Below are 24209 nucleotides of genomic sequence, written 5' to 3' on the forward strand. Positions count from 1 at the left end.
GATATGTGGTCAGTGTCGGTTTGGAAACATGAGATGTGCAGATTTTGAAATGCTGTGGTTAGCACTAGAAAATCTCCTTCAATGATCATGACCTTATCCAATTTTCTGTTGACTGCTTTAGGAGAGTTGATGATTCTTCACCCTAATTTGGATATATCGACTGGAATTGGCAGGTTGTGGCAAATATGATGGCCCCAGAGTTGAGTTGTTTCTTCCCACTGCTGCACTTGTGTTTGTATGTTCTCTCACTGCTACAAAAAACTTCAATATCTTTTCATATCTGATTCAAAACTCCACTCGAACTAAAGGAATGGACCATATTAATGGAAAATCTTACCTGATCAGAGGTCATTCGATGTTGGTTGCAGATGAAAGGGTAGGCGATTCACAATCATCAGTGACCAACAGGGGCGAGTTGGGATATCATTAATTATCCATTTTTAAAAGCAGTGCGAGTCGAAATGAAGACCATTTTAGAGCTGGTTCATCCAACAATTTTTTGGGCTGCAGCCTGCATACCCCTAACAAAACCCCACAGTGCCTATTAGATGTCCATAGTGGCAAAGATCCTTAACTACTCTTTATCAACAAGTTTGAAATCTTCTTAATATGAAGCTTGCTAAAACAAAAGGAAGTTTAAGGGGTTGTTTGTATTGAGAAAGTCTCACAACTCATTTCATCTGATCTAATTATTACAAAACATAGATAAAAAAGACAGATAGACAAAGAGAAACCACAAAAATTCAAGGAATATATCACCTTGGATGGGTTACATCCTTGTTTCTTTTTCTTCCTTTGCTATCCTTTCATGCTTGTATACCACATTGGCTCCGCAACTTTTATAAAACTTCGTTATATGATCATTCTGGATATAGAAACGAACTCTAAGATTGTCCAAAACCTTAAGCTTAAAAGATTCTATTGATGAGTATGCCACCCATACTTTATATGGCATTGAATGAAAATCTAGTTTAAGTAATTCAACCCCTCTTTCAATGTAGCATATATGATTTGAGACGTCACTTGTTATCTCAGCCCTTATCTGATCCCACAACCAGTCATCTCGATTGAAAAACACAACGCAATATAATGCTATCCCACTTATATTCTCCAAATTGTGTGGCCCCTCAATATCTATAACCCATGCTTTTGTTCCACTCAGTTGGACATCATCAGGCCTCGTAAAACGCCCACCATTTGATGACACTATATGATAATGTCCCTATAAAACGAATGCCATCAATTTTCAATCATGCAAATTATATACAGAGGCACCCACAAGTGTGTATGAGAGATAGAGAGAGATACCTTTTGCAATAAAGGATTTGGCCCATGACGATTCCATATATTCACGTGCATTTTGTCACAGTGGGACAAGTTAATCAATGCTAATGATCTGATGCGGTTTCTATGCAATTGCAATATTTTTGATGCTTCTGGAAATCTTTCTAAGGACTTGCATCCACAAGCATCTACTTGGTCTATATTTGGTGGAAGTTCTGGTATTTCTTCAAGTTTCTCACAATGGCTCAAGTCAAGGTAAGCCAGTTTGACAAATCCTTTGATGCTAGTGGGAAGGCTAACAATTTCACTCCCCGATAAATCCAAGAAAGACAAACTGGCCAAGGAATTAAACATGGTAAAGAAATTTGATAATGGAAAGAAATTTGATTCTGATTGAGAACAATTTGGAAGATTCAACACTTGTAATGCAGTGCTCCCATGGCTTGAACTTGCTAGAGGCGGCAATTCATGGAGTTGTTCTTCACTTGAAGATATCTCGTCTTCCATTGTTGTAGACTTAATAGCCAGAATGGGTTGTCTTTTATAACCCATCTTTCCAAAATTTAAAATATTTTGACAATCCCTGATGCAAACCCGACGTAGATGCTGCAACTGAAGAATGCAAGTTCGGAGACGAGTAAGTTTTTTGCAGTTGCTTAGATTTAAAAGATCAAGCCCCACTAGATTCCCTATGGATAAAGGTAGTTCTTCAATTGCAGTGCCCACTACATGTAATGTACATAAATTTTCCATGTTACCCTTGATTTCAAGAAAATTACGAAAGCTTGGGCAATCTTCAAGCTTAAGAATATATAAAGATCTCAACTTGAGACTTTTTGGCAATATGGAGAGGTTAGGGCATTGTTCAAAAGACAAAAAAGAAAGATTATCAAGGAATCCAACAGAATCATGCACCTCAATTAGACTTGCACAATATTCGACTTTCAATTCCTTCAAATTTGAAGCACTTGAAAGATCTTGGATTTTTGTTAAGAAATTACAATCAATGAGATCCATAGTCCGCAAGTTCTGTTAAGAAAAACAAAATATTGTTTGAAGCTAGCGACCTTACTACATAGCTCAAAGAAAGAAAATGAAGATTATAATTGTACATACCTTGAATCTTTGGCCTAACTCCATGACCAAGCTATCACGCATTCGAAAGATGATGAGTTTCTTTCCATTGAAATTGGGTGGTAAAGCTTGCATAGGATATTTAGACCAATCAAGTACTCTTAACTCGTTAGAGAGATAATTAGGCCCCTCAGAAAAACGTGCATTACGATTTATAAAAACTCTAAGTCCTTTCATTGATACAAAGGCATCAGAACCCAAGTTTATGATGTCTTCGCCATCGGGCAAATCTATTACCATGCCTTCAACTTTGTTTGTTCCCTAGTAAGGGAACATAAGAAAGTGTCAGCAAAATTATTGCATAAAGTTTCTCTTATTAAACTTTGCTAAAATCATAATTTTTGTGTTGACGGTATAATATAGTTCTCAAAAAAGGGTAATCTGTTGTATCCTTACTGTCTTTACATATAAATATACATATACATGTACATATATATATATTTAGTAAAAAGACATTTAGATATGACACTTTGATTGATTCATCTTAATTAATTAAACGAAATCCATTTATAACTAAAACATCATTTTGAGATAAAGGAGATTTTGTATATATATTTTCCACTATGTTTCACTTTAAAAAAGGGGAAGTAAATGTCGATCTCTTGTTGTTATGATGATCTTGCTTCCTAAACCAATCCAATTGCAATCTCCAGTTACATTTTCTAGTTGGACTAACTCATTCACATCATCAAGAATGAGGAGAACCCTTTTAGAGCGAAGTCTATGCCTAATCATATTGACTCCTCTATCAATATGATGCACATCCAAACTTATTCTTAAGATTTCATAAAGAAGTCTCTTTTGCAACTTAATTAGACCACTCACTCGCTTTGAAGTTTCTCTAACATCTTTCAAGAAACAACTCCCTTCAAATTGAGAAGAAATCATGTTATAGATCTCTTTTGAAATAGTTGTCTTACCGATTCCAGCAGCTCCAAATATCCCTATCATGCATGTAATATCATTTCTTCCAACTCTTAAATGCCGATAAACATCCTTTACACGAGACTCTATTCCAATTGGATACTTGGCTACGTGTAAAGATGTATGGTTTACCATTCTTAAGTCCACCCATTGAATTATTGTGTGGATAAGTTCCAATTCATTCCTTTCAATATAAAAGAGATGAAAAAAGGTTAGAAATTTCATATTAAATGACATATGAATATGATAAAGTTATAATATTGTTTTTCCTTTTTTTTCTCCGTTACGTACGAAATGATAGCATAAGATTACGATGTCAAAGGTAGCCTTTCTCCTTAATCCAAATGTTTCGATAGATTGTGTATTTGTATATTTTCATTGTTTGTACATATATATATATATATATATATATTGTATTATAAACTTGTTATTTTTATTTATTTTCCACATTCTCAAATAGATATGTCCCTCTCGTAAATCTGCAACTATAATTAAGAGTATTTCTCAGTTTTAAATCTGCAAATTAAAACTAAAAGTCACTACTTATACAAAGTAGTTTTTTTTCCTTATCACAGTATGATTCCCAATCTTATTCTTAAATATCATTTCTTTCCAACTATCATTAAGTTATTTTATGGACGAAATTCCATATATGTATTGCTATATTCCTATGTTTTTGCTTGCAATTCATCAAAAGATCACCCAAACGAATAATCATAAATATGAAATAGTTTTCCTTTTGTATGGTATTTTATTTTCACTAGTTCCCCATATCAGATCGTGGATTTGTCTCAATTTTCTCCATAAATATCTCAGTAGCATCATATGCGCATATACACCATACAGTACATGCATATAGACAAAGCTTGCCAGAAGCTTGCTAATTGGAACCCGGACAAATCGGCTAGTTTTTTCAAAGCTACCTTCCACTCTAACACCTTTACGTTATTCTTGATCCTCTCTACAAGTTTGGTGAATGATTTTCCAAAAATCCTTTTTTGATGTCGTACTTCCGATAGATCTACGTCATAACAAATTGGTAGAACAATTTTGTTTCCTTGCAATCAAGAATCTTCAATAACTCGTCTAAGCACCATCTGGATTCTGCATAATTTTATAAGAGAATAATGATAGAAATCATTAACCCTTCAATAGCTTTGAAAAGTGATGGCGAAATTTCCTCTCCTCTTTCAATATTATTGTCTATGTAAGTATTGATTCCCTTTCGATACAAAGCTTGGTATAAATGGGAAACAAAGTTTTGGCGAACATCTTCACCTCTAAAACTCAAGAATACATCATGATTCCATGGTCATATGGAATTAGAAGAAGAAAAGTATATGGAAGAGGAAGAAGGTCCTTGAAAGGTAATGGAAAAAGTCATCCCGATCTCCGCATGCGTGATTACTATTCACCAGGAGGTCCAATTATAGATAATCAGAAGTACTGGATTAAAGAAAGAAACAGAAACTTCTCGGCAACTTCTTGGCAACAACGTCCCGCATGTTAGCTAACCAGCAGGCCAATCATACCACTCCATTCAAAGGGATTATGGGGATGAATTAATTAAAAGAGATCATGCATGGAGTTTGACCGGTTGTTGGCGCCTACCTGAAGGTCAGATTTCTAATATAATTTTGCTAAATCGATTCATGGCACGTTTGAATTCAGAAAATGTTTCATCTCATCATTATAGTTTTATCAAATTTTTACAAAATATAATAAATAATTCAACTTTTTATATCTCAATTCAACTTTTTTAAATCTTGAAACAATTTAATATTAAAAAATAATATTCTAATAATATTTTTTTTTAACTTTCATCTTTCATCTAAAACTATCTCATCTGATCTCATTTCAAATTCAATCCAGCCCTATATTCTATAAAATGGAAGGAAAATACGCTATAAAATTCACCCATTCAATCCAATTTATCATATTCGTTGGTGAATGGAAGCCACCCTATCAAAAGCCAGAAAGAAACCGACACTAGCCGCCCACTAGTGTTATTAATCTATATATTTAGCTAAAAAAAGTCACAAAACCTTCTCTATTTTTTTTTAATTTTTTTTTAAATAAAAATATTGTTTAAAGAAAGAAGTCTAGATCATATCAAGGTCACTCAACTCCTACAAAGCTCTCTGGGTAATTGTTTTTTAGCTAAGCTCTCTGGGCATTTTGTTAGTTATCTTCTTTTTGTGACAAGCTGCTTTCAATTACTCGATAGTTTCTATAAGATGTTAAAATTTCTCTTTATCGATCCCATTATTGTGTATACACTTCATGAATTGCTTTAATTTCCATGTTTGAGATCAACTGAAACATATAATTGCTTCTAACATCACAGCTGGTCAAGCGAAAACCCTTATGTTTGTGCAGCTTAATCCTGTTATAAACTCATATTCTGAAAGTCTTAAGTACTTTGAAGTTTGCTGAGAGGGTCTCTGGAGTTGAGTTAGGTGCAGCACGGAGCAGCAGAGAGGTTAAAGATGTCAGGGAATTAATGGAGCAGGTGCTTAACCACCTATTTATTTGTTTGTGTCATTTACTAGCAATTGATTAGAATAAAATATTATTTATTATTATTAGAATATTAATAATAATAATAATAATAATAATAATAAATTGTAATATTATTAGAATGTTGAAGTTAGTGCGTTTGGATGTTGAAGTGAGTTGAGTTGAGTTGATAAAATATTATTAGAATATTATTTATTATTATTATTATTGTTTTAAAATTTGAAAAAGTTGAATTGTTTATTATATTTTGTGTTGAGATTTGAAAAATTGTAATAATGAGTTGAAATGAGTTGTTTATTATATTTATTAAAAGCACACACGTTTAATTGAGAGTTGCTTTTGAAGGTCAAGTTTTTATTTAATTATGGTGTTCATAACCGAAGACTTCAAATAGGAACTCATCATTTGAAGATCTTTGGAATCACTGAACAAGAGATGAAATCCGACTAAATGAGAAAGAAAAAAGTACTTTTAAAATGTCATGAAAATGTTGATTACTAAGGCGTTGGCTGCATTTCTTATAGTAGATCTGAAATTTGATAAATTGGTGAACACATATCTCAATTTCCACATGTGAACATACAAAACAACAGAGTTGGTAGTTTTTGCAAATATATATTCACAAAAAGAGTAAGCTAGCTTTCTTTCTGCTGGTCAGCGTGTTGGTATGATGTCGCACTATGTAAATTGGAGAACGTTCAGACCAATAGGAGGTTGCATGGTGATTGTAGGTGGGTAGATGTATGCAGATCTGGGTTTTTAACTTCTGACCAAAAGGGTAGATGACGTTATTGGTCCAAAAGCATGTATGAATGCAGATGACGTTATTGGTCCAAAGGCAGAAAAGTAGGTGGCTTCACTTCCTGACGGCAGTGTTCTTCTTCTTGAAAATGTGAGATTTTACAAGAGGAAGAAAAGAATGGCCCTGACGTTTCAAAGAAGCTCGCCTCCTTAGCTGAGCTTTATATGAATGATGCTTTTGGGACTGCACATCGAGCTCATGCATCAACTGAAGGGGTTACAAAATACTTTGAAGCAGCCCGTTGCTGGTTTCCTATTGCAGAAGGTGGATTTCTCATTTTCATTCATTTTTTCTGTATTGATTTCTAATTATTCTTCTATAGTTTCTACTTTCTCCAAAAAAAATTATGAGGCTTGGCATTTTTTACTAATTTCATATATGTCATAATCCTCAATTATGTGATGCCAGCTGATATAAAATCCATATATATGAGTAACACAGTTTGAATAGAGGAACAATAAAGTTGGGGTGGATAAATGGAAAGAATCAATGCTTCCTTCCTATGTATTATGTGATATGTATCTAGTTCGTAGGAGCTGTAAGTGGTTTATATGAATTATCAATCCTTCATTTTATTTTTCTAGGAGGAATCCTTGAGGGTAGTTGACCGAGTTTGTTAGAGTAGCATGCTTGCATGTTTTAGTTGATTGAATAAAATTTATAGGGTGCCTTGGTTTTTGGATTTGATGATGATTGTATCAGCCAAGCTGGTGCCCAAAGGAATTAGGTCTTTTACGATTCCTTGGTTTTTGGATTGCTATGTAAGTTTAAGACCTAGCCCCTGTCTATCACCTACCCGTGAAAATTATATGGTGTTCTCGTCTAAGTCCATATCAAACCACTGATCAAGTGCATTTCTTCTTTCCAAAACCCAAATGGTGGAAAGAAATTAACAAATAAAAGACTATAGAGCTGCTTTGTGGCTAGCTTTTATTCTATCTCCATTCACCGATAAGTACATAAATTCATGGATAAAAATAATATATGATACAAATGCATAAGTTGGAGGTTGGAATTCCAACTGTACAAGCTCTTCCCCTACAACAACCAACAAGTCAAAGCTTTCCAAACTCAACTAACTCCCACTCCATTTTTTCTTCCACCATAAAAATAATAAATAAACAGTGGAACTTACAAATTCATTGACCACCATCACTTCTTTCTTTTTTTCCTTCTCTCTTTTTCTCTTCTGAGCACTAAAATTGCATAAAGAAAAGCATATAAAGAAACCTTGTCTGCACTAATATCTTGACAACTAACAAATGAATAGTTATCAAATATATGATCAACACACATTAAAACCAGCTTTATATTTCAACCATCAAATCTACAGTCCAATCCCAGCAAAATCTATAATAATAAACCCAACAGCTTCAAACTTGCCCCTCTCATTGCTCTCTCTGAATTTCAAGTAGTCTAAAGAGACAAATGGCTTGTAAAGCCTCACATTCCTCTCCAATCACTTCATCTAGTGCTGTGATCACCTTTTCATCCTCAAAGCACCAAAGCTAGAGAAAAGTGGTTTGCTGGCTGGTATGTGATGGATTAATGTTTGTCTCATTTGAGTAAGTTGCAAATTGTAAGATATTGTACAGATGCTATATAAGATTTGAGTAAGCTGCAAATTGATGGATTAATGTTTGTCTCGTTTGTCTCAAATTAATAGCTCTAAAAAGCCAAAAATAAAGTTTCAAGGGTGAAGTAGGTTGCCGTGTGAAAAGATGAAATTGCCTGACAACAATGAAAAACCATAAAGCTTATGATGGAATTGTCTAAGAAAGGAAAAGGAATAAAGGAAACTAATATGAGATTTCTGATCAAAGAAGTAAAAGATCTAGAAAGATATGAGATTTGAGGTGGGAGGTCATGATTGATTGATTAAAAGACCACAACGACTACCCAAAAGCTAGAGAAAGGAAAAGATAGTTAAAATGGTTTGGAATAAGGAAATCTTACCAAATAGGCAAAAAAAAAAAAGAAAAAAAAAACATAGGATTCTATGCTTGAATTGATATGGATTATGCTTGAATTCTATGCTTGAATTCCCTGCCTCTGTCACTCCTAATTTCTTGCTAAAATGTTAAAATTGATGTGAATTCTATGCTTAAATTGATATGGATTATGCTTGAATTCTATGCTTGAATTGTTTGACGTGCTTTTGAATCTAACACGGATGTATAATTGCAGCATCCCTTTAAATATTTTAAGAAATTTTTTCGTAAGTCCATGTTTTTTCTAGGAACCAGACTGAATGCAGCATCCTATGATGCCTTCTACCCGCCATCAACAAAACTTTTGTAGAGCTAGTTTTGAAAATATTGATTACCCCATTGGTAATTAGGAAATTGCTGTTATGGATGAATATCTAAGCTGCAGCTTGGACTTGCTGGTGCTTTTCAATTCCATTGGTTCCTCTCTTGCATATCTTGGCCAAGCTCGGCTTCTTCTAGCTCATGCTTTGAGCCTTGTGGAGAATTTACCGTCTTTCGCAATAGAGCATCTGAAACCAACTAGCACAAGAAGTCTCGACAAGGGTTGGTTTTTTCTTCACTTGTTGAATTGGATTTAAGTCTATATGAGATTATTATGGAGAAAGGGGCAATCTTAAAGGAGATAAAGGAACTGAACGATGTAGTGGCTTGCCTTCTTGCTGCCTTGGTCACTAGGAAACACAACAAAGCAGTTGAAGAATTGCAAGGAAAGTTGGAGATATCAGAGAAACTATTGGAGGAATTGCAAAAGGAGGTGGGTTGCCTTAGAGACTGGAAGCAATAGCAACTTCTGTAATATTTTGTTTGTAAAGTTTGAACGCGTGTTAATTCTGTAATATCCGCTCCAATTATGTATATATTTTTGCTTTTCTTTCTAAGCAACAAACGCTTGGTTCGGGGAATACTCAAATAAATGAAGGAAATAAAAATTGGAATTGATGACACTGATCAACTGCCATTGGAATTTTTCTTTAAGCAAGAAAACAATCTTTTTTTTTTTTAATTAACAATTCAGAGACTATTTCAGTCTTCTCATGTCTTTTAGAACCAAGGATGAAATTTTAGAACTTCACTCAACTTGGAATAAATATTGCACAGAAAACCTGCTTCTGAATAAAAATAAAATTGTACAAAAAAATGTATAAATTTTGGAAGAGCATAAAAAAGACCAGACCCCTTTTGACAAACCAAAACAGAATGCTTATTTTGCAATGTGTATTAGAATTGCGATAAAAACAAGTAAAAACTAGATACAATCTTTGCATTCCTATCAGCCAAACCTCCTACAAGGGACCAACTTGTATCACACCCACCTAGGAATCCTAGCAATCTCTCCTCTTTTGTTTTTCCTTTTACATGACATGGAAAAGTGTAATAACAAAAACTGCTAAACTAGACAACTCTATGAAGTCAGTTACGCCTATTATGTTGCAAGCAAAAGGAGATGAGCAGGTGCCTAGAAATAATGAGATTAGAAAATGGCCATTTGGCTCCCTGAAACATTGGAAAGGATCCCCGTCATTAGTTCCTTCATTTTGCTATAAACATCAATTGGCAACCTGGAAAGCATAAGTATGAGACTCTAATGTAGCAGACTTTCAATGGTGAAAAGTAAGTAGAAAAAGCATAATGAGAAAGGAGGTGGATATGTGAAGAGGAAAACTAGACGAAGAACTGAATTCGACTTCTTCAAACAAGAAATCATGAAAAAAAACAAAATAGAAAGGAAAATCACAATTTAGAGCATTTCCAAAACATTCCACATTAAGCATTTGGTTTGAAAATTGCACTGTACGCCTACAAACCATGTCAATCTCCAAGACATATGCCACTTGAACATTCTCTTTTTCTTGATGGTAACAATTCTCATTCTTATTAAAAACTCCAAAATTTGGTCAAAAAAAAAAAGTAAGAAGAAGAAGAGGTGAAAATGCCTCTACAGACTACTACAAGATCATCTGTCAATAAAGTATTTGTCCTGAATGTTTCTTGAGAAACCTCAAACCATCCTAAACCAGTAATATCTTCAAGCCATGCCAATATGAAATTTCTCTTTAAGGTGTTGAGGATAGAGTTGAAATTTCCCCACTTTGATGGACAAAATAACTCAGGTTCATCGAACTGCACAGGGAAGAAATCACAGCAAACCAAGAAATCACAGAGACGACCAGCTTAGGGGGGCGGACTGGAAGCTTCGCTGCTTGGGGACTTCGTCTTCCGTCGGGATGAGGTCGAAGGTGCTTGGGGTCGGGGTCGGGGTTGCGAATTGGAAGCTTCGCACGCTTGGGGACTGAGGGCTTCCGTCGGGCTTGAGGTTGAGGACAAAGTTGTGCTTTGCATCGGGAGGGGGGAGCTAAGGTGGGGGGAAGGGGGAGAGGAGGACGGGGCTCAAAGAAAATTTTAAATGAGTGAGAGAAAAACGAGCCACAGGGAGGAGGGAAAAAAATTCGGTGCCACGTAAGGTGTGCTTTTGGTTGATGTTGCACAGTGGCTGCTACCAAGACTTATTCTTCATCAGATATTCCTAAATCCTAAATAAGTCATCCTCTTATTGTCTCTATGGTGTGCTGCTAGCCAAAAAAAGTTCCTATTTGCAGCCAACATTGTGACTAGTCATGAACAAGTTGGTCGTAAAAGGTCATATTTGTTGTAATGAGTGATCCTTAAATTAATTTAAATTTAAATTTATATAAGGAATCATGCGAATATGGTGTGCATGTGTTTTACTAATGCTATAGTTAGAAAGAAAATTTTCGGAATTGCAAACTACAACTTTTCTCCACAAAACTCATTTTAATGGTTACTACTAAATAAGAATGAACTGAGGAGGTTGTAGAGGCTAGAAGGGAAGTTGCAAAGACCAATGATTTTGGGACCCCGGGGGGTGGGGGGTTTGATGTTGATTTAGAGCTTCTTTTGGTAAACAATGCTTAGAGCTACGAAGTCATCAAAGCCAAAAGGTACGGAATTGACTATGAAACTCCTTAATTCAAAGTGGGAAATACTGATAATTAGAGTGACAGTATTGAGGAGCACTTCCAAGATTCTTCATATGGGTTTAGATGTAGCAACAAGATCCCCATATACATTGGTTCATGTTTTTACAAAGGTGCACATTGCAATCGTAGTTAAAGGTCACTTAAAAACATATCATATTATGTAGAAACCAGATTCATGATGTTGTTTTTATGCTTCTGTTGACCTTTCAAGTGGCATCTCTCAAAGAGACTATTGCAAAAAAAGATGGGGAGATTGAGTAGTTGCAATTACTTAAAGATCTCAAAAATGTGCATCCTAGCATCAATGGCGAGAAGCGTGGAACTCCACAGCAAAGCCAAAAACGAATAGGTGGGAAAGGCTTCGTTACTGAAAAATCCGCTTCTGATCATGATAATCGTTTAGAGCTCAAGCAATCTGAAGCTGATTCCCAGCATTCCATGGATGACCTTAAGTGCCAAAATGGCAAACAGGTTAATGGCAGTTTTGTAATATTTGATTAATAGCAAACTTGTAAATATGTATTTGTATATAAGGCAAGTGTCCTTTCGTGGATCAAAGAGTACAAGTCACTTTACCAAATTGAAGTCGCGATCTTGGGAGAGAAATGGAAGGGGTTTTCAAACTCGAGTCTTACCAAGATCAAATTAGAGCTTGAGGAGATGATTAAGTGTGTTTTATGGTGTGGTTTCGTTATAGGATAATACGAGAAAGCCAATCCATATTTTGTGCAGTGATCAACGATTATAAGTTATTGTAAACTCAAGTTTTGATGGATTTTTCAATAATAAAGGGTCATAGATTGTTCCTGCCTTAGATGTAGACTATTAGGGTCGAATCACGTAATTTCTTGTGTTGATTTCACATTTCTTTTATTATTCTTACTTTTATTTTTATTTTGCATGAGTATATACTGTGATTTCGGGTTTCTAATGTGTTTAAAATAGAAAACTAAACCGATCACGTTAATCATATATTTTCTTGGTATTTTGGTTGTCTGTTGTTCAATATTAATTGCATATTACAACCAGTTACGTTAATTTGGTTCTTTGAGTACTTGTTTGTGAGAGGTCTGAAAATATAACAATTTTGTTTTTCATTTTTAATATATTTTTATTATTATAAAGAATGTTCAATGTATTAGTATTATGGTTTGCAACATGACTTGTTGAAAAGAATTTAATAAAATATAGGCTTTCATGTAAAAGAAAATTATGCCTTTTAACAATATTTTTTCTTGAAAAAATTGTAATGAAATGTAGGCTTTTAGATAAAAATAAAATAAAAAATTATGCCTTTGAAAATTATTTTTTGAGTAACATATAGGCTTATGTTAAAAAAAAAATGCAAGTAAAGCCCAGATTTCCGAGTTTCAATAACCCAGTTTCATCTAGGTTTCGGCCAAGGTATACCCAGGCAAGGTTTGAACTCAGGTTTCTGGCTTGGTATACCCCGATACCCAGCCCGAAACTCGGGTGAACAGTCCTATATGGTGGCTAAAACATAGCAAAATTAGAAAAAACAAAAAAAAAAAAAAACAAAACAAAGATGCACAGAGATGGATAAAGCTAATTTTTGGAACATAGATACAAAAATTGAATTTTGGCAATGCCACCGCCTATGGCTATTTCTTTTCTTTGATATTTAGTAAGAAAGCGAAAACAGATATAATACGCAGAGAGAAGGAACAAAAATTTAAAAGAAACCATCCCCTGAGAATCCAAGGTCATCCAACGTTGGTGGTAGGAGATGGAATGCCAGGCGACTTGCAAAAGACAATATGAATAGGGGCAACTGACTTACTTGTATTATCAATAAGTCAAAATCGGTTTGGGAACCGATGTCATTTTTAGTACAAAGGATATGTGGTCAATGATGGGATGAATTTGCAAAATCTCTAAAAATGTGCAGATTTTGAAATGCTGTGGTTAGCACTAGAAAATCTCCTTCAATGATCACGGCCTTGTCCAGTTTTCTGTCGACTGCTTCAGCAGAGTTGATAATTCTTCACCTTGATTTGCGTATATTGAATGGAGTTGGCAGGTTTTGGCAAATATGATGGCCCCATAGTTGAGCTGTTTCTTCCCACTGCTGCACATGTGCTTGTATGTTCTCTCACCGCTACATAAAACTTCAAAATCTTTTCATATCAGATTCAAACACTCGAACTAAAGGAATGGACCACATTAACGGAAAATCTTACCTGATCAGAGGTCATCTGACATTAGATACCGCTTCTGAATAGTCTATATATAAATAAATTATATATAAATATATATAAATTATAAATAGTCTAATCTGAATTGGAGAGTCAAAAAATGAGCTTGCAATTTGAAGAAATGAAAAAAAAAATGAAACAAGTAAAAGCCGAAATATCGGCCGATACGGCCAGTATGGGCCAAAACGGCCGAAATTTTTACCAGGACGAAACTATCTTCCGGTATGGTACGAAATTTAAAACATTGATATAAACATCAGAAAATTCAAATTTTTACTAACGTAAAAATTAAATGCCGGCAATAATATATTTTTTCCAGCACATAAACAACTGCCGATATTATAAACGTCGACAATTTTTAATTTTTTTGTATTGACAGATGGAAGAAGAAGAGGACGAGAGGAAGAAGCTCCTTGTGAGGCCATTGAAGAAGTGATCATGATCTCCTTTGTATGTGCGATAAATGTTCACAAGAGAGGTCCAGTTATATATGGTATTGGGGATGTTCGATCCTCGAGGGCGCTTGATCAATTTGGTCTAACGGATAGAGAAAATATGGAATATGCATCATGTGTTGCCCAATGATTATACTTTTGTGACTTTTTATGCTTCATATTTGGGGTTGGTTTGGATGATGAAATGAGGTAGTTTTAGGTGAAAGATAAAAATTAAAAAAAATATATTACTAGAATATTATTTTTTAATATTATTATTATTTTAAAATTTAAAAAAGTTGAATTTAAATTTAAAAAAATTGAATTATTTATTATATTTTATATAGAAATTTAAAAAAGTTATAATGATAAGATTGGATGAAACATTGGCCTAAAAGTGTTGGTTCGGTCTAAAGTTCATCACACAGCTGGATATCGATAAAGAAGAATCCAAAGCTCTAAAGTTCACGGCAATGGAAATTGATAATAAACCTAGTACTGGTTTTTCTCGGTAAACGCACAAGTAATTAATTTGGTTAAAAAATCGTGTACGTGAGTAGTTTTAAATAATAATTCGGTCTTAGGGTGGCACTCACTTTAGAAAAATGATAAATCTGGAAACTATATGAAAAAATTATTTTTAAATAGTAAATTTTATTATTTTTTAAAACGAGTGTAGAATTTATACATTCTAAAACTATATTTAGTATTACGAGTTTGAAACTTTGATGCCGGAATAATATAACATGGTTGATATTTAACAATAAGGAAAATGCTAGTATTACCGAAGCATGAGATGAACAGTGCATTTTTCTATTTTTTTAATATTAAAAAAACAACTAAATGTATTGTTCGGTCACATGCTGGTATGTTTGGGTAGTGAGAAATGTGGAGAAGAGTTGTGAATAGTAATGAAAATGTAATAATAGAATATTGAATAATAATAAAAAGTAATGAATAATAATAAAAAGTAAATGAAAAGTAATAATAAAGTCATGAATAGTCGTAGAGTATTATGAAAATATCTAAGATATTCTTGATACCCACCACTTTTGGAGATAGTAACGAAACCATAACAATAATATATATACATAGATATATTATTTTAATTAATTTTTCTACCGTATCATTAGACATGGTGAAGTTAATTATATCTTTATACTTTTTATTAGGTTTATTTTTCTCTTTAAAAGAAACGCGTTCAAAAATTAAAAGCATGTTGATTTTTAATTACTATACTCTCTTCCAAAGCCAATCCATACTCCTTAATTGATTAGTTCACCCTGTTTGATTGTGCTTTCAAAAGGAAATGACACTAGTACTGAGATTCAATACTCACTTTGAAAAACAAGATTGAAAACAAAAGGAAGTTTTTAGATAAATCTATTTGTAAGTTTAGTTTTGACACTCTCAATAAAGATATTGTTGGAACTTGGAATAGGCACTTAAATGTGATAAAATTTACAATGGTTCCACGTTTAGAAATCCCAAAAGTCTTAAAAGCTCATTCGGGGAATTAATTGGTGGTTGGGGTGAAAATAAAAATCGGTATAAGGTGAACCGGCCCAAATTGGTTGATTCGGTTCAGTTTCAAATTGATTCCATCAGGTATAAGTTTTTCATCTTTAGAAAAACTGGCCGGAACAGGTTTAATTCCAGTTTCCCTCTAGCACTGGACCAAACCGGTTCATATATTATTATATTTAAATTTTTTATATTATATAAAATATTTTTTATATGAGTTTATATATTATATATGATTTTTATATATAATATATATAATATTATATATAAAATAATTTTATAGTATATGCTAAATTACTAATTAATACAAGACTAGATTTTAAAATCCTATTACTCATAATAATCAAATAACATAAAATTTTAATCTTAAACATAAACATTTGTTTGATCATATGTTATTAATATAAACTATATATATATATATATACATATATCAAGGATAAATACATTTTATGGCATAATAAATTATAATATATATTTTTTTAATAAATATATTTATATACATTTGATCATATACACTCATAAAAAAAAGTGTATGTAACCGCGTATTAATAGTTAAATAGCTATTAGTATTAAGTATATCACTATTAGTAATCCACTATAATATACTAATATATTAGTATTAACATAAGTATTATATATAAATAACTATATAAATCACTATAACTATATATAATATTTTAATACTATATTAATATAGAATAGAGTATTAGTATAACATATAATATATATATGCTATATATATACATATATATATATATATATAAAATATGGACATGTAGCAGATTTTAAAGTTGGAAACCATCCCGTAAGAATCCAAAGTCATCCAACGTTGGTGGTAGGAGATGGAAGGCCAGGCGACTCGCAAAAGACAGTATGAATAGGGTCAACCGACTTACTTGTATTATCAATAATTCAAAATTGGTTTGGGAACCGATGTCTTTTTTAGTACAAAGGATATGTGGTCAATGATGGGATGAATTTGCAAAATCTCCCTGCAGATTTTGAAATGTTGTGGTTAGCACTAGAAAATCTCCTTCAATGATCACCTTATCTAGTTTTCTGTTGACTACTTCAAGAGAGTTGATATTTCTTCAACCTGATTTGGATGTATTGAATGGAGTTGGCAGGTTGTGGCAAATATGATGGCCCCAGAGTTGAGTTGTTCTTCCCACTGCTGCACTTGTGCTTGTATGTTCTCTCACTGCTACATAAAACTTCAATATCATTTTATATCTGATTCAAAATTCCACTAAAACTAAAGGAATGGACCATATTAATGGGAAATCTTACCTGATTAGAGGTCATCCGACTTGGGATATCATTAATTCATCCATTTTTAAAAGTAGTGTGAGTCGAAATGAAGACCATTTCAGAGCTGGTTCATCCAACAACTTGTTTGGATGCAGCCTTCATACCCCTAACAAAACCCCCACATGAATTTCTATTAGATGTCCATAGTGGCAAAGATCCTTAACTATTATGTATCAGCAAGTTTGAAATCTTCTAAATATGAAGCTTGCTAAAACAAAATGAAGTTTAAGGGGCTGTTTGGATTGAGAGAGCCTCTCAACTCATCTTATTTCATCTAATCATTACAAAGCACAGATACAAAAGTCAGAGAGAAACAACAAAAATTCAAGGAATATATCACCTCAGATGGGTTACATCCTCGTTTCTTTTTCTTCATTTGCTCTCCTCCCTTTTATGCTTGTATACCACTTTGGCTCCGCAACTTTTATAAAACATCCCTAAATGACCCAACTGGGTATAGAAATGAACTCTAAGATTGTCCAAAACCTTAAGCTTAAAAGATTCTATTGATGAGTATGCCACCCATACATTATATCGATTTGGCTCAATATCATTTTTTAACAATCGAACCCCTCTTTTAATGTCGCATACATGATTTGAGACATCACAGGTTATCTTAGCCCTTATCTTATCAAAAAACCAATCACCTCCCTCATAAAACACAACACAATATAATGCTATTCCACATATATTCTCCAAATAGTGTGGCCCCTCAATATCTATAACCCATGTTTTTGTTCCACTCAGTTGGACATCATCAAGTCTCGTACAATGCCCAGTACTATCTGACGACGCTTTTTGATAATTTTCCTGTGAAACGAATGCATCAATTTTCAGTCATGCAAACTATATACAGAAGCACCCACAAGCGTGTATGAGAGATTGAAAGAGATACCTTCTGCAATAAAGGATTTGGCCCATGACGATTCCATATATCCACATGCATTTTGTTGCAGCCGAACAAGTTAATCAATGCTAACGATCTGATATGGCTTCTATGGAATTGCAATATTTTTGATACTTCTGGAAATCTTTCTAATGACTCGCATCCAGAAGCATGTACTACTTCTATATTTGGTGGAAGTTCTAGTATTTCTTCAAGTTTCTTGCAATCCATCAACCCAAGTATAGACAGTCTAACAAATCCTTTGATGCTAGTGGGAAGGCTAACAATTTCACTCCTCGATAGATCCAAGGAATACAAACTGGCCAAGGAACTAAACATGGTAAAGAAATTTGATAATGGAAAAAAATTTGATTCTGATTCGGAATAATTTGGAAGATTCAACACTTGTGATGCAGTGCTCCCATGGCTTGAACTTGCTGGAGCCGGCAATTCATGGAGTTGTTCTTCACTTGACGAGATCTCATCTTCCATTGTTGTAGACTCAATAGCCAGAATGGATTGTCTATTATCACCCATCTTTCCAAAATTTAAAATATTTTGTAAATCAACGATCTTAACTATGCCTAGATGCAGCAACTGAAGAATGCAAGTTGGGAGACGAACAAGTTTTTTGTTTCCTCTTAGAATTAAAAGATCAAGCCCAACCAGATTCCCTATGGATAAAGGTAGTTCTTCAATTGCAGTGCCCTCTACATGTAATTTAGCTAATTTTTCCATTTTACTCTCGATTTCAGGAAAATTACAAAAGCTTGGGCAACCTTCAAAATCAAGCCTATGTAAAGATCTCAACTTGAGACATTTTGGAAATATCGAGAGGTCAGGGCATTGTTTAAAAGACAAACGAGTAAGCTTATCCAGGAATCCAACGGAATCATGCACCTCAATTAGACTTGCACAATATTTGACTTTCAATTCCTTCAAATTTGAAGCACTTGAAAGATCTGGGATTTTTGTTAAGAATTTACAATCAATGAGATCCATAGTCCTCAAGTTCTGTAAAAAAAAAAAAAAAAAAAAAAAAAAAAAAAAAAAAAAAAAAGTTTGAAGCTAGTGACTTTACTACATAGTTCAAGGAAAGAAATTGAAGATTATAATTGTACATACCTTGAATCTCTGGCCTAACTCCATGATCACCAAGCTATGACCCATTCGAAAGACGATGAGTTTGTTTCCACTGAAATTGGCTGGTAAAGATTGCATGGGATAGTCAGACCAATCAAGTACTCTTAACTCGTTAGAGAGATAATTAGGCCCCACAGAAAAACGTGCATTACGATTTATAAAAACTCTAAGCCCTTTCATTGATACAAAGGCATCTGAACCCAAGTTTATGATGTTGTCTTCGCCATCAGGAAAATCTATTACCATGCCTTCAACTTTGTTTGTTCCCTAGTAAGAGAACACAAGAAAGTGTCAGCAAAATTATTGCATAAAGTTTCTCTTATTAAACTTTTATTGAATCATCTTAATTATTTAAACGAAATCCATTTATAACAAAAAACTCATTTTGAGATAAAGGAGATTTTGTATATATATTTTCCACTTGGTTTCACTTTAAAAAAAGGGAAATAAATGCGAAACTAAATTTTTTTGTGACTCTTACCGTACTTTCTTCTAACACATGACGAACATCCTCATGAAACCACAATCTACTGCGTTTACCAAGTTCTTTGGGTGATTGTAGTCTAACAACTTCTCGACCCATATCTTGTAGCATGTCATGTATCCCCAATTTATTATCACGATCAACAGTAATAAGACACTTGTCTATAAGCCTGTTGATACCATGATCTGGTGAAAAACCACAACTGTCAAATATTTTTATGACATCATCCAAGTGTTCTCCTTTGAAGAAAAATGCAATATCAAGGAACATATCCTTCTCATTATTATCCAACCCATCATAACTTATTTGAAGTACTTTCTGAATATTTCCATTAGGAGTTTTTCTATACTTATTCAATGCACTTTCCCATTGATGTATACTTCGACCTTTTAGATCCGAACCTAAAATTGTTAAAATTAGTGGAAGGCCTCGAGCATATTTCAATACTTGTTTAGAGAGTTCCACATAATTTTCAATCGGTTCTTCATTCTCAAAAGCATGCCAACTAAAGAGTCGAAGAGCTTCATTGTAGTCCAATATCTTCACCTCATATACTGAATCAGCTTTAGGGTTATTTAGTAAATGTCGATCTCTTGTTGTTATGATGATCCTGCTTCCTAAACCAAACCAATTGCGATCTCCAGCTAAATTTTCTAGTTGGACTAACTCATCCACGTCATCCAGAATGAGGAGAACCCTTTTAGAGCGAAGTCTATGCCGAATCACATTGACTCCTCTATCTATATCACGAACATCCAGATCTATTCCTAAGATTTCAAAAAGAAGTTTGTTTTGCAACTGAATTAGGCCATTCGCTCGCTTTGAAGTTTCTCTAATGTCTTTCAAGAAACAACTCCCTTCAAATTGAGAATAAATCATGTTATAGATCTCTTTTGAAATAGTTGTCTTACCAATTCCACCAGCTCCAAATATCCCTATCATGCATGTAATATCATTCCTTCCAATACTTAAATGTGGATAAACATCTTGTACACGATACTCTATTCCAACTGGATACTTGGCTACATGTAAAGATGTATGGTTTACCATTCTTAAGTCCACCCAGTGAGTTATTGTGTGGATAAGTTCCGATTCATTCCTATCAATATAAAAGAGATGAAAAAAAGTTAGAACTTTCACATTAAATAACATATGAATATGAGATAGTTATAATATATTTTTTCCTTTTTTTCTCCGTTACGTACGAAATGACAGCATAAGATTGCAATGTCAAAGGTAGCCTTTCTCCTTCCTTAATCCGAATGTTTCAATAGATTGTGTATTTGTATATTTTCATTGTTTGTACATATATATATATATATATATATACACACACACATATATTGTATTATAAACTTGTTATTTTTATTATTTTTCCCATTCTCAAATAGATTTGTCCCTCATGTAAATCCGCAACTATAATTAAGAGTATTTCTCAGTTTTATCTAGAAACAAATTAAAACTAAAAGTCACTACTTATTCAGATTAGTTTTTTTTTTCTTTACCACGGTATGATTCCCAATCTTATTCTTTATATAAGCCAAAAAAATGAACAATTCCAATTTTTTTCTTACATATTATTTATTTCTAACTATCATTAAGTTATTTTATGGATGAAATTCCATATATTGCTATATTCCTATGTTTTTGCTTGCAATTCATCAAAATATCACCCAAACGAATAATCATAAATATGAAATATTTTTGCTTTTGTATGGTATTTTATTTTCACTAGTTCCCCATGTCAGATTGTGGATTTGTCTCAATTTTCTCCATAAATATCTCAATAGCACATATGCACATATACACCATACAGTACATGCATATAGATAAAGCTCACCGGAAGCTCGCTAATTGGAACCCGGACAAATCGGCTACTTTTTTCAAAGCTATCTTCCACTCCAGCACCTTTACGTTATTCTTGATCTTCTCTGCAAGTTTGGTGAATGATTTTCCAAAAATTCCTTTTTGATGTCGTACTTCCGATGGATCTACGTCATAAAAAATTGGTAGAACAATTTGTTTCATTGTTTCCTTGCAATCAAGAATCTTCAATAACTCGTCTAAGCACCATCTGGATTCTGCATAATTTTTAGAGAGAATAATCATAGAAATCATTGACCCTTCAATAGCTTTGAAAAGTGCTGGCGAAATTTCCTCTCCTCTTTCAAGATTCTTGTCTATGTAAGTATTGATTCCCTTTTGATACAAAGCTTGGTATAGATGGGAAACAAAGTTTTGGCGAACATCTTCACCTCTAAAACTCAAGAATACATCATGATTCCATTGTCGGATGGAATTAGAAGAAGAAAAGTATAGGGAAGAGGAAGAAGGTCCTTGAAAGGTAATGGAAGAAGTCATCCCGATCTCTGCATGCGTGATTAGTATTCACCAGGAGGTCCAATTATAGACAATCAGAAGTACTGGATTAAAGAAAGAAAGAGAAACTTCTCGACAACTTCTTGGCAACAGCATCCCGCAAGTCAATCATTCCACTCCATTCAAAGGGATTATGGGGATTAATTAATTACAAGAGATCATGCATGGAGTTTGATCGGTTGTTGGCATCCAATTGTTGCCTAGCTACCTGAAGGCCAGATTTCTTTTTTCTATTAAATATCATTTTCCTAAATCCATAGCTGATTATATTTCTATAAATTGGAAGGAAAATACTATAAAATTCACCCATTAATTCAATCCAATTTATCATATTCCTATCAAAAGCCAGAGAGAAACCGACACGCTAGCTAGCCGCCCACGTGTGACCTTTTTTAATTATTATTTTTTAAATAAAAATATTGTTTAAAGAAAGAAGTCTAGATCATATCTTGAAACGATATTAATAGTGTGGGAAGATGTTGAAACAACTACTTTAATGTAATAAATCTTCAACGTTCCCATGCAACTTCATTTAAATTCATACCATAAATTTATTAGAATAATCCTAGTGGGTGTTAGATTTGGACGTTTGTAGACTTACTTGGGAACTCCCCAAGCAACTTCATTTAAATTAATATACTTTCTTGTTTAACCAATCCATCCTCCGTGATTAACTCGCTATGTTTGATTGTGCTTTTCAATGGAGACTTGAGAGAAGAATCCAAAAGAACCCCTCTAAAGTTCACATGGAAAATATAATTAACCTAATGCATGTGATTTCATGGGTGATCTCATTTGCACATACTTCAAAAGCTCAAAACCATGTATATGGGTGCTAGCTAGCTATAGTTAGTTTTTTTTTTTTTAAAAAAAAAAAAAAAAAAAAAAAAAAGGTGGGCAATCACTTGTCCAATAGTGACGCCCTCCCAAATTTATTAATAAAACCCTCACTTGTAAAGAAGGAAAACCGTGAAAACAAAACAAAGTCCTTGAGAGAAAACCTTAAAAAACCCAAGCCTGGAAAAGACCCTAAACAAGCCTATGAAACATAATGAAAAAACATGGCAACCAAAAACAAAAAACATAAACAAACTTACTGACATCTTAAGGAAGGAAGGCCAGATAAATCCAACCAAAGCAAACCTCTCAGGACCCGAGGCAATATTGAATTATTTGTGTAGACCAAAGCAACACCATTGGCACCATCCTTAGCCAACCAATCCGCCACCTTTTTTCCTTCACTTAATACATGCTGAAAATGACAATTAATAGATTGAGCCAAACCAACAATCTCTTCACAATAATCCTCCAGGTACCAAACCCCACACCACTCTCTATGCCACCAAGAAATAACCACCATCCAATCAACCTCAACAATCACATTAAAGAGCTGAAGTGCCTTGCACAGCCACATGCCATTAAGAAGCGCAAAAAGTTCCGCTTTATTATTAGAACCAAAACCAATGGGAGAGGCAAACGCTTGCACAAGCCATCCTAGGTCATTTCGAGTGACACCACCAATACCATTAGGACCCGGGTTGCCAAGACTGCTACCATCCGTATTCAATTTAAACCACCTTGATGGTGATTTACGCCACTTGACGACTTTGCACCACCTCTCTTTTAAAGGAGCGGGTTTGATCCGTAAGGTCTCAAGAATCATGCCATCAAAGCAAGACAAGCTGTAAGAATTATCAATCAGCTGACAAAGGGTACCAAGCCATACACAAATAGATTTGACAACAGCTTCATGCGATTCGAAGGTGCCCTCCATTCGAGCTAGGCATCTTCTCCTCCAAAGTCTCCAAGTAACTATGACAAGCATAAGGCCAATTATAACACCCACCTGAGAATAGGACTTAGCACGCCGGAACCAAGAGGAAACTTGGTGTTTCCAATTGCTCCCAAGTGGAAGTCCAAAGAGATTGCCAAAAAATGACCAGATTTTTTTAGGAGATTCTCCCTCAAATAGAACATGATTAATGTCTTCATATTGACCTGCAATACAGCACTCACATTTGGAAACAATTGGAATGCCAATACGACGCAACCGATCATCCAGACTCAAAGCCCTGTGCCAAGCCTTCCAAAATTGAATAGATACTTTTAAGGGAAGATTTTATGCCAAATCCAAGAGTGCCAATCAAGAGAGGAGCCTCGGACTCTAATACAAGG

The 24209-nt window shown here is 34.0% G+C and overlaps 2 protein-coding genes across 3 annotated transcripts; both read right to left on the reverse strand.

Moving 5' to 3' along the window:
* Positions 1-918: 918 nt before the first annotated feature.
* On the reverse strand, positions 919-22129 carry LOC121242372 (disease resistance protein RUN1-like). Its single transcript, XM_041140244.1, has 7 exons — positions 21911-22129; positions 21496-21736; positions 19653-20754; positions 2401-2679; positions 1309-2313; positions 986-1222; positions 919-942 (listed from the first exon to the last, which is right to left on the reverse strand). The coding sequence occupies exons 1-7, from the start codon at positions 22014-22016 to the stop codon at positions 919-921; spliced, it is 2994 nt and encodes a 997-aa protein (XP_040996178.1). The 5' UTR covers positions 22017-22129.
* Positions 17020-19203, reverse strand: LOC121242599 (protein SUPPRESSOR OF npr1-1, CONSTITUTIVE 1-like). 2 transcript variants are annotated; one of them, XM_041140505.1, is made up of 5 exons: positions 19154-19203; positions 18038-18738; positions 17483-17952; positions 17122-17248; positions 17020-17032 (listed from the first exon to the last, which is right to left on the reverse strand). In XM_041140505.1, the coding sequence occupies exons 2-3, from the start codon at positions 18563-18565 to the stop codon at positions 17515-17517; spliced, it is 966 nt and encodes a 321-aa protein (XP_040996439.1). In that variant the 5' UTR covers positions 18566-18738; positions 19154-19203; the 3' UTR covers positions 17020-17032; positions 17122-17248; positions 17483-17514. The 2 variants fall into 2 exon arrangements, with proteins under 2 accessions (XP_040996439.1, XP_040996438.1); XM_041140504.1 differs by lacking the exon at positions 19154-19203 and having other exon boundaries at positions 18038-19147.
* Positions 22130-24209: the final 2080 nt, after the last annotated feature.

The sequence above is a fragment of the Juglans microcarpa x Juglans regia genome, chromosome 8D (genome assembly GCF_004785595.1).
Source record: "Juglans microcarpa x Juglans regia isolate MS1-56 chromosome 8D, Jm3101_v1.0, whole genome shotgun sequence".
In the NCBI taxonomy this organism is placed as follows: Eukaryota; Viridiplantae; Streptophyta; class Magnoliopsida; order Fagales; family Juglandaceae; genus Juglans; species Juglans microcarpa x Juglans regia.